This window comes from Oncorhynchus tshawytscha, linkage group LG25, assembly GCF_018296145.1.
Source record: "Oncorhynchus tshawytscha isolate Ot180627B linkage group LG25, Otsh_v2.0, whole genome shotgun sequence".
Classification (NCBI taxonomy): Eukaryota; Metazoa; Chordata; class Actinopteri; order Salmoniformes; family Salmonidae; genus Oncorhynchus; species Oncorhynchus tshawytscha.
In genome coordinates, this window is record NC_056453.1 from 34,460,474 (window position 1) to 34,472,517 (window position 12,044).

The window sequence follows — 12,044 nt, forward strand, 5'->3', positions numbered from 1 at the left end:
GATAAACACAGACGGTCTGTACATTATCTGGAAATATTGAAGGATGTGGTAAGGACGACCGACAAGGCCCCTTTTAAATAAAATCAAAATATACTAATAGTCTCTCCTTACGTTCATAAAATTGACCAAGTCTGGAACTAACAAGACCCTGAACAGCTTCTACCCCAAGCCTTAAGACTTCTAAACAAGACGGCTAAATTGCTAATCAAGTGGCTACACAATACTACCTGCATTGACCCTTTCTTAAACTAACTCTCTTGCACTGACTCTACGCACACACACCGGACTCTACCCATACGCTCACACATACTTACACTGACACCCCAACACACACATACACACACACTACATACGCCCACACAATTATAACATGCACACACATGCATAATGACGCCACACATACTCACAAACACACATACACACACACACACTTTCACCACATACGCTGCTAACACTGTCTATTATCTAACCGGTTGCCTAGTCACTTTACCCCTACATTAGCTATATGTAGAGTACATATAGTAGCTACGTCAACTACTTCATACCCCTGCACATTGACTCGGTACTGGTACTCTCTGTATATAACCATGTTATTTCTCCTCCCTATATATAGCCATAATATTTTTTGTCATTATTTTGATTAATTATTCACTGTGTATTTATACCTTGGGTCACCATTAAACATTTTTCTTTAAATGTGTATCTTTAACTCTGCATTGTTGGAAAGGGACTCGTAAGTAAGCATTTCACTGTTAGCCTACAACTGTTCTCTATGACGCATGTGACAAATCAAATTTGACCAGATTTTATTATGAAAATGTTACATGTGTCGGGAAGCTGTGGGACAAAAGGATTATGAGGAACAATTATACCCGTGTGCTGGTTTTTACATTTTTACTCCTCCTTGGATGTATCAGGATTTGATAAAGTTACTAGAACAGATCGTACATCATATACAGTGCATTTGGAAAGCGTTCAGACCCCTTGACATTTTCCACATTTTGTTACGTTACAGCCTTATTCTAAAATAGATAAAATAAAAAATGTTCGTCATCAATCTCCACACAACACCCCATAATGACAAAGCAAAAACAGGTTTTTAGATTTTTTTTGCAAATGTATGAAAACTGAAAACAGATACTCTTTGCTATGAGGCTCGAAATTGAGCTCAGGTGCATCCTGTTTTCACTGATCATCTTTGAGATGTTTCCACAAACATAGTCCCATAGTCCCATAGTTGACAGTGCATGTCACAGCAAAAACCAAGCCATGAGGTCGAAGGAATTGTCCGTAAAGCTCCGAGACAGGATTGTATAGTGGCACAGATTTGGGGAAGGGTACCAAAACATTTCTGTAGCATTGAAGGTCCCCAAAAACACAGTGGCCTCCATCATTCTTAAATGAATTAAGTTAGGAACCACCAAGACTCTTCCTAAAGCTGGCCACCTGGCCAAACTGAGCAATCGGGGGTGAAGGGCCTTGGGAGGTGACGATGCTCACTCTGACAGAGCTCCAGAGTTCCTCTGTGGAGATGGGAGAACCTTCAAGAACGACAACCATCTCTGCAGTTCTCCACCAATCAGGCCTTTATAGTAGAGTTTCCAGACGGAACCTACTCCTCAGTAAAAGGCGCATAACAGTCTGCTTGGAGTTTGCCAAAAGGCACCTAAGGGACAAAATTATCTGGTCCGATGAAACAAAGATTGAACTCTTTGGACTGAATTCCAAGCGTCACATCTGGAGGAAACTCTTTCACCATCCCTAAGGTGAAGGTTGCGAGAAAGATGGCGCCGGAGAGGATGGCTGCCGTTTTATTGGCTCAACCAATCATGCTATTTTGTTTGTTTTTTCGCATTGTTTGTAACTTATTTTGTACATATGTTGCTGCTACCGTCTCTTATGACCGAAAATAACTTCTGGACATCAGAACAGCGATTGCTCACCTCAAATTGGACAAATAATTTTTCTTTACTGAGTTGGACGGGATATAGTCCAAACACCCAAACAGGCCCTCATCATTCGCTGGAGAAAGAAACTGAGATTTTGCGGAAAGAGATCAGGCGAAGAGTGGCTAATCTGCCTTTGCCATTTGTACTGTTAGCTAACGTTCAATTGCTGGAAAATAAATGGGACGTACTGAAAGCACGTATAACATACAGCTGGCAGGTTATACACCCTATCGGTAGGATGGAACAGCAGCCTCTTGTAAGACACGGGGTGGGGGCCAATGTATATTTGTAAACAACAGCTGGTGCACAAAAGCTAAGGAAGTCTCAAGGTTTTGCTCGCCTGAAGTAGAGTATCTCATGATAATCTGTAGATCACATTGTCTACCTAGAGAGTTTTCATCTGTATTTTTCGGAGCTGTCTACATACCACCACAGACCGATGCTGGCACTAAAACTGTACTCAATGAGCTGTATACCGGCATAATAAAACAGGAAACTGCTCATTCAGAGATGGCGCTCCTAGTGGCTGGGGACTTTAATGCAGGGAAACTTAAATCAGTTCTACCTCATTTCTATCAGCATATTAAATGTGCAACCAAAGGGAACAAAACAATCTCGGCCACCTTTACTCCACACACAGAGATAAGTACAAAGCTCTCCCTAGCTCTCCATTTGGCAAATCTGACCATAATTCTATCCTCCTGATTCCTGCTTACAAGCAAAAATTAAAGCAGGAAGCACCAGTGACTCGGTCTATAAAAAAGTGGTCAGATGAAGCAGATGCTAAACTACAGGACTGTTTTGTTGGCACAGACTGGAATATGTTCCGGGATTCTTCCGATGGTATTGAGGAGTACACCACATCAGTCCCTGGCTTCATCAATAAGTGCATCGATGACGTCATCCCCACAGTGACTATACGTGCATACCTCAACCAGAAGCCATGGATTACAGGCAATATTCATACTGAGTGAAAGGGTAGAGCTGACGCTTTCAAGGAGCAGGATTCTAACCCGGAAGCTTATAAGTAATCTCGCTATGCCCTCTTACGAACCATCAAACAGGCAAAGCGTCAATACAGGAATAAGATCAAATCGTACTACACCGGCTCCGACGCTCATCGGATGTGGCAGGGCTTGAAAACTATTACAGACTACAAAGGAATTCAAAGCCGAGAGCTGCCCAATGACACGAGCCAACCAGACGAGCTAAATACATTTTTGCTAAATAACTTCTATGCTCACTTTGAGGCAAGCAACACTGAAACATGCATGAGAGCATCAGCTGTTCCGGACGAATGTGTGATCACACTCTCCGCAGCCGATGTGAGTAAGACCTTTAAACAGGTCAATATTCACAAGACTGCAGGGCCAGACTGATTACCAGGACGTGTTCTCCAAGCACGTGCTGGCCAACTGGCAAGTGTCTTCATTGACATTTTCAATCTCTCCCTGTCTGAGTCTGTAATACCAACATGTTTCAAGCAGACCACCATAGTCCCTGTGTCCAAGAACACTAAGGTAACCTGCCAAATTGACTACCGACCCGTAGCACTCACGTCTGTAGCCATGAAATGCTTTGAAAGGCTGGTCATGGCTCACATTAACATCATTATCCCAAAAACCCGAGGCCCACTCCAATTTCCATACCACCCCAACAGATCCACAGATGATGCAATCTCTATTGCACTCCACACTGCCCTTTCACACCTGGACAAAAGGAACACCTATGTGAGAATGCTTTTCATTGATTACATCTCAGTGTTCAACACCATAGTGCCCTCAAAGCTCATCACTAAGCGAAGGACCCTGGGACTAAACACCTCCCTCTGCAACTGGATCATGGACTTCCTGACGGGCCGCCCTCAGGTGGTAAGGGTAGGTAACAACACATCCGCCGCACTGATCCTCAACACGGGGACCCCTCAGGGGTGCATGCTCAGTCCCCTCCTGTACTCCTTGTTCACTCATGACTGCACGGCCAGGCCAGACTCCAACACTATCATTAAGTTTGCTGATGACACAACAGTGGTAGGCCTGATCACCGACAGCGATGAGACAGCCTATAGGGAGGAGGTCAGAGACCTGACCGTGTGGTGCAAGGACAACAACCTCTCCCTCAACATGATCAAGACAAAGGAGATGATTGTGGACTACAGGAAAAGGAAGACGCCACTATTCTCATTGATGGGGCTGTAGTGGAGCAGGTTGAGAGCTTCAAGTTCCTTGGCGTCCACATCACCAACAAACTAACATGGTTCAAGCACACCAAGACCATCATGAGGAGGGCACGACAAAACCTATTCCCCCTCAGGAGACTGAAAAGATTTGGCATGGGTCCTCAGATCCTCAAAATGTTTTACAGCGGCACCATCGAGAGCATCCTGATGAGTTACGTCACAGCCTGGTATGGTAACTGCTCGGCCTCCGACCGCAAGGCACTACAGAGGATGGTGCGTACGGCCCAGTACATCACTGGGGCCAAGCTGCCTGCCATCCAGGACCTCTATAACAGGCGGTGTCAGAGGAAGGCCCTAAAAATGTTTAAAGACTCCAGCCACCCTAGTCATAGACTGTTCTCTCTGCTACCGCACGGCAAGAGGTACCGGAGTGCCAAGTCTAGGTCCAAGAGACTTCTAAACAGCTTCTACCCGCTAAGTCATAAGACTCCTGAACATCTAATCAAATGAATACCCAGACTATTTGCATTGCCACCACCTCTTCTACGCTGCTGCTGCTCTCTGTTATTATCTATGCATAGTCACTTTAATAACTCTACCTACATGTACATATTACCTCAATTACTTCGACACCGGTGCCGCTGCACATTGACTCTGTACCAGTACCCCCTGTATATAGCCTCCACATTGACTCTGTACCGGTACCCCCTGTATATAGCCTCCACATTGACTCTGTACCGGTACCCCCTGTATATAGCCTCCACATTGACTCTGTACCGGTACCCCCTGTATATAGCCTCCACATTGACTCTGTACCGGTACCCCCTGTATATAGCCTCCACATTGACTCTGTACCGGTACCCCCTGTATATAGCCTCCACATTGACTCTGTACCGGTACCCCTGTATATAGCCTCCACATTGACTCTGTACCGGTACCCCCTGTATATAGCCTCCACATTGACTCTGTACCGGTACCCCCTGTATATAGCCTCCACATTGACTCTGTACCGGTACCCCCTGTATATAGCCTCCACATTGACTCTGTACCGGTACCCCCTGTATAAAGCCTCCACATTGACTCTGTACTGGTACCCCCTGTATATAGCCTCCACATTGACTCTGTACCGGTACCCCCTGTATATAGCCTCCACATTGACTCTGTACCTGTACCCCCTGTATATAGCCTCCACATTGACTCTGTACCGGTACCTCCTGTATATAGCCTCCACATTGACTCTGTACCGGTACACCCTGTATAAAGCCCCGCTATTGTTATTTACTGCTGCTCTTTAATTATGTGTTATTCTTCTCTCTTACATTTTTTAGGTATTATATTAAAACTGCATTGTTGGTTAAGGGCTTGAAAGTAAGCTTTTCACTGTATGGTCTACACCTGTTGTATTCGGCCCATGTGACAAATAAAATTTGATTTGATTTGAATTGAAGCATGGTGGCGGTTGCATCATGCTGTGGGGATGTTTTTCAGCGACAGGGACTGGGAGACTAGTCATGATCAAGGGAAAGATGAACGGAGGAAAGTACAGAGAGATCCTTGATGAAAACCTGCTCTAGAGCGCTCAGGACCTCAGACTGAGGCGAAGGTTCACCTTCCAACAGGACAACAACCCTAAGCACACAGCCAAGACAATGCCAAGAGTGGCTTCGGGACAAGTCTCTGAATGTCCTTGAGTGGCCCACCCAGAGCCTGGACTTGAACCGAACATCTCTATGAATAGCTGTGCAGCAACGCTCCCCATCCAACCTGATAGAGCTTGAGAGGATCTGCAGAGAAGAATGGGAGAAACTCCCCAAATATAAGTGTGCCAAGCTTGTAGCATCATACCCAAGAAGACTTGAGGCTGTAATAGTTGCCAAAAGAGCTTTAACAAAGTACAGAGTAAACGGTCTGAATACTTATTTAACTGTGATATTATTTTTTTACATTTTTTTATCACATTCACAAAATTTCTAAAAATCTATTTTGCTTTGTCATTGTGTTATTGTGTGTAGATTGATACCTTTTAGAATAAGGCTGTACCGTAACAAAATGTGGAAAAAGTCAAGGGGTCTGAATACTTTCCGAATGCACTGTATAATCAGTGTGTATCTGATTGGATGTTGAAGAGAAATAAAAAGATGAATTTGAGGCTGAAAGAACTGACGTCAAAGAGTATTACATTAACTAAAGAGTCCAGACTTAAAACAATTGGCAGCCTATTCAGAGGGGATGTGCTCAGGGTTCCCATACACAGTCTAATCATTTCAGTTTCTATCCTTCTGCATCAGACGAGGTTAATGAATTGTTAGTGACCTATAGCTCTTCTCCAGAGGGATGCTTTGAGTTAAGGTAATTTAGTTATTTTGAGCACAATTATGCTGTGTTCATGACATCTCATAAATTCATAAATACGAGCATATGTGAAAAATCCACTTAACCCCCTCCATCTTGTAATTACTAGTGGGAAACTTGTCTATCATCCCTGTGCGCCGACTTCTCCCACATTGTGAACTCCGACATCACATACTAAGGATATTAACTTGATAACAGCATTTTCAGCAGAAAATATGTTACATGTTACATACAAAATACAAAATACAAATATACAAAGAAAAAATACAAAAATAGCATTCATAAAAACCAATCTATTCCTATGGTTTTTCAACACTATACTGTAACTTATTTACGAGCATTGCACTGTTCTTTTCGTTAATGGCTGATGCAACTTGTTCGCCATTAGCCAATCGACGTTCTCAACGAGTTCACATTCTCTGACTTCTCACGTTAAACTTGGTTACAGATCATTTAGCTAGGCCTAGGATCCCTAGACTTAGCGTAAGCAGCAATATCATTAGGCTAGCTAGATGGTTTCGTAATATATGAAGGCTCATCCAAGATGCTCCGGATTGATACAATGTATATGTTTTTAGTTTTATATGTACAATTAAACACAAAAACGACATTTTAACTGTCATAGTTAGTGTTGACAATACCCCCAAAAAAACAGGATATTCCAAATTTGACCTATGAACATCAATAGCTGTAGCAAGTGTAATAAGCTGAGTTTGCTGTAAAACTTTGGTGCACATTTCTAAATTAGAAATTTCAATACGTGCCAAGTTGGATGTAGAAATTCCTTTATTCAGATGTTTTAATTACACAACCAAAAAGTAATGCTTAAGGCCTTTACTTTGTGCAGTTTTCAGAGACTGAATAGCTCAACTGATGGCAACCGACTCACACATGGTACAGGATGACTTTTAATTCCCATTCAAAGCAAAGTAAAAAATAAATACATATATTTATGACTCATTGACAGTCAATGCTATTGTCACAAAATGAAAATGTGCATCAGAGTTGTATCTTTCTTTAGAATTTGTTGGGCTGTTTCTAGCCTAAAGCACAAATGTCTCAATTCGTTCGGGGCATGGACTCTACGTGTCAAAAGTGTTCCACAGGGATGGTTGCCCATGTTGACTCCAATGCTTCCCACAGTTGTGTCAAGTTGGCTGGATGTCCTTTGGGTGGTGGACAATTCTTGATACACATGCACATTCTTGAAACTGTTGAGTGTGAAAATCCCAACAGCGTTGCAGTTCTTGACACAAACCAGTGAACCTGGCTCCTAGTATCATACCCCGTTCAAAAGCATTTCCATTTTTTGTCAAGCCTATTTGCCCTCTGAATGACAGACGTACACAATCCATGTCTCTACTGTCTCAAGGCCTAAAAATCCTTCTTTAACCTGTCTCCTCCCCTTCAACTACACTTATTGGAGTGGCTTTAACAAGTGACATCAATAAGGGATCATAGCTTTCACCTGGATTTACCTGATCTATGTCATGGAAAGAGCAGGTGTTCTTAATATTTTGGATACTCAATGTACAATAGATATACAATCAACATACGCTGGTTGACTTGAGTGAGGATGTATGTGATACCATTTCTATAAATAATATTTTTCTCCTTCAACAAATATTAAGTAGCTGAATTAGCATTTGACATACAGTATTAGAACTAGCGATACCCAGTAGATTCAGAAAGTAAACAGCATAATGGATCAGTTTCGGTAACTACTAAGAGTGTTCAAGCACTCAACCACTCCTCTGTTTTGGTGCCAAGGCTACCACGTTGGGAACAGTGTGAAGTGAACCCATGCACATGCAGATACTGCGTGTGAAGTATTGCATCTCACTCATCTCAATATCTGAGGTGCTGTTTGTGGCAACGTCATTCCGCTGAGTCTACCTTTAACATGTGCAATTGTAGCTGTCTATCATTTTGAATATAGCAGTCCAAACTAAAAGATTGTTTTTAATCATATCAACACCACATTTCTTAAATATTCAAATGGATGTTGACAACTCTGTTGGATTTCTTCGATGTCTGTTCAGTGGTTCTCTATAGTAGAATGCTAATTTTCGAGGCCTATTGACGTTAAAGAAAATTGCTGAATAGATCGGAGAGCCGCTTGATAAGCCTATAGAGCAGGGTTCCCCTACTGATGGCCCACAGGTGATTTTATTTGACCCACCCCAAAAAAAGTTTTTTATTGTAGGACATATGACTGTAAAAACACCAGCAAATCATCTTCAGGTGATTTTAATTTTGGAAATCTATTCCAAAGTATTCCCACGCATAATAGAGAGAAACACTATATATGCAAAAGTAGTGGAATCGGCTATTTCAGCCACACCCGTTGCTGAAAGGTGTATAAAATTGAGCACACAGCCATGCAATCTCCATAGACAAACATTGGCAATAGAATGGGACTTACTGAAGAGCTGTGACTTTCAATGTGGCACCGTCATAGGATGCTACCTTTTCAAGAAGTCAGTTCTTCAAATGTCTTCCCTGTTAGAGCTGCCTAGTCAACTGTACATGCTGTTATTGTGAATTGGAAACGTCTAGGAGCAACAACGGCTCAGTCGCGGAGTGGTAGGCCACACAAGCTCACAGAGCAGGACCACAGAGTGCTGAGGCGCGTAACGCGTAAAAATCTGTCCTCGATTGCAACACTCACTACCGAGTTCCAAGCTGCCTCTGGAAGCAACGTCAGATCATGAACTGTTAGTTGGGACCTTCATGAAATCTGTTTCAATGGCCGAGCAACAGCACACAAGCATAAGATCACTATGCGCAATGCCAAGCGTCGGCTGGAGTGGTGTAAATCTCGCTGCCATGGGACTCAGGAGAAGTGGAAACGTGTTCTCTGGAGTGATGAATCATGCTTCATCATCTGGTCGTCCAACAGACAAATCTCGATTTGGCAGATGCCAGGAAAATACTACCTGCCCCAATGCATAGTGCCAACTGTAAAGTTTGGTGGAACAGGAACAATGGTCTGGGGCTGTTTTTCATGGTTTGGGCTAAGTCCCTTAGTTCCAGTGAAGGGAAATCTTAACGCTACAGCATACAATGACATTCTGTGCTTCCAACTTTGTGGCAACAGTTTGGGGAAATGTCACACCCTGATCTGTTTCACCTGTCTTTGTGATTGTCTCCACCACCCTCCAAGTGTCGCCCATCTTCCTCATTATCCCCTGTGTATTTATACCTGTGTTCTCTGTTTGTCCGTTGCCAGTTCGTCTTGTTTGTTCAAGTCAACCAATGTTTTTGCTTTTCCCCAGTCTCTCTTTTCTCGTTCTCCTGGTTTTTGACCCTTGCCTGTCCTGACCCTGTACCCGCCCACCTGACCACTCTGCCTGCCCGACCCTGAGCCTGCCTGCCGTCCTGTACCTTTGCCCCCCCTCTGGATTTCCGACCTCTGCCTGACCTGACCCTGCCTGCCATCCTGTACCTTTGCTCCTGTTGCTGTAATAAACATTGTTACTTTGACATGGTCTGCATCTGGGCCTTACCTTGATACCTGATAGGGAAGGCCCTTTCCTGTTTCAGCATGACAATTCCCCCGTGCACAAGGCGAGGTCCATACAGAAAGGGTTAGTGAGGTCGGGCCCAAAATCAGTGCCCGACCTCACTAATGCCCTTGTGGCTGAATGGAAGCAGGTCTCCACAGCAATGTTCCAACATCTAGTGGAAAGCCTTCCCAGAAGAGTGGAGGCTGATATAGCTGCAAAGGGGGGACCAACTCCAAATTAATGCCCATGATCTTGGAATGAGATGTTCGCCGAGCAGGTGTCCACATACTTTTGGTCATGTGGTGTAGATGTAATAGCATACAAATGTAAGCAAGGTTTTAAATTATTATATTTTTGTCAAATATTATATCTGTTTGTGCTTCTTGCAGTGAATTTGCAGTCTACAAACTATTTGTTATAATTTTTGGCACCCCGACCATCCACTCAAGAAAAAAAAATGGCCAGTGGCTGAATCTAGTTGATGATCCCTGCTTTAGAGATTGAAATTCTCTGTGGATGTGCGCAGTTTCATTCGGGAAAAAATACAAGAGGAAAAAGTCTATTTAACATGCATGGTGTAATCAGAACCAAATATAGTAGCAACTATGGTCGCCACTGTAATTAACTTGATCTAGGCTTCTTGCCTGGAGAAATGTGTCCACTGTTATGTAATTAAAACTTTAATTAACTATAATTTAGTTAATTGTATGTAGTGCATAGTATTGACAACTCTGAAGTTGAAATGGGTAGAGATGCTGACAAGTAGAATAACATATACAATTTGTCAAAACGAGAAATGTTTCAATTAGTTATGTTCTGAGTCAGTACAAAGAAATCACAGGGACACACAGGTACAACACCAACACGGCATAGATGTACTTGCATTATGTATAATAAAATGTTTATTCGCATGTATTAAAAAGGTCAGTAATCAAACAAACTTTTTGAAAAGATGACAAAATGTTTTATTCAATGTTGGAACAAACTAATTTATCCCAAAATACAAGTCAGAATGATTAAGTAATTATATCAATCACTTCAAAAAGGATTCTCCTTCATCCCAGTGGAGCATGTAGTTTCACAATCTCCAGAAAAATGGTGCATTCCATAAATGTTTATACAATAGCAAAAGCAGTTGAATTTATTGCATGCGGTCACACATCATGATCAGAAGCCCTCTTTGTCAATACTACAGGGAATGACTCTCTGTAACACTTTATTTGAAAGGTCCGTAATAAACCATTAATAAGGCATTTATAAACTATTTATAATGTGATTACAAACAGTACTCACCATTTATTAATCATTACTCCCACATTCATAAATGGTAGCAAATATCCTGTGTTGTGCGCTTATTATTTTACCAGGTACTGCTGGAATGTCTACCAATGGAAGGCCCATCTTTTTGTGAGAAATTACACTGGTCACTCAAAACATTTATAAGGTATATGTAAAGCTTAAATAGCACTCACTTTAGATTAGAGGCTGCAAAAAGACTTAATAACTAATGATTAGTAAAAGGTTTATAAATGTGGGAGTAATGATTACTAAGTGGTTAACACACTTCATAAATGCCTTATAAATGGTTTATTACGGACACTTAAAATAAAGTGTTGCCTTAATCTCTACCCCGTTCTGTTTTGTCATCCATTTATGTTACAAACAATTAAATGTGTGTCTCAAAGGCTTCCATCTTTACCTTGGTAAGGTTGAAAGAGGTCGCACCACCTTGCCAGGATCCATCTTTTGCAGGGTTAGCTTTCGGCTCCTCAGATTCAGTAATCAGCAGTGAGGAGATTGAGATGTTGTCTTCCTCTTCTGTTGTTGAGTTATTCTCACTGTTCTTCTCTGTGTTCAAGGCCAGGTTGCCAGAGCTTATGCTGCCATCTGCCCCCATCTTTCCCAAAAGTGTGTTATCAAGCTACAGACAAAAAAATCTGATGTTACTGTTGAAAAAGAGATGTCAGTGTCTGTGCCAATGAGAAAATAATTATGAGCTGTGAATTCAGTTACTCTGCACAACTACTGACAATGTTATAATTGATTAGTAACATT

At 42.2% G+C, this 12,044-nt stretch overlaps 1 protein-coding gene across 5 annotated transcripts in view; it reads right to left on the minus strand.

Annotated features, from left to right (window-relative positions):
* Positions 1–10,873: 10,873 nt before the first annotated feature.
* Positions 10,874–12,044, minus strand: part of mlip (muscular LMNA-interacting protein) — a 42,251-nt gene continuing 41,080 nt past the window's right edge. For all 5 annotated transcript variants that reach the window (XM_024388306.2, XM_024388304.2, XM_024388308.2 and 2 more), the window contains one exon: positions 10,874–11,910. In XM_024388306.2, the coding sequence (XP_024244074.1) occupies positions 11,656–11,910 (255 nt within the window). In that variant the 3' untranslated portion in view covers positions 10,874–11,655. The remainder of the gene's footprint in view (positions 11,911–12,044) is intronic.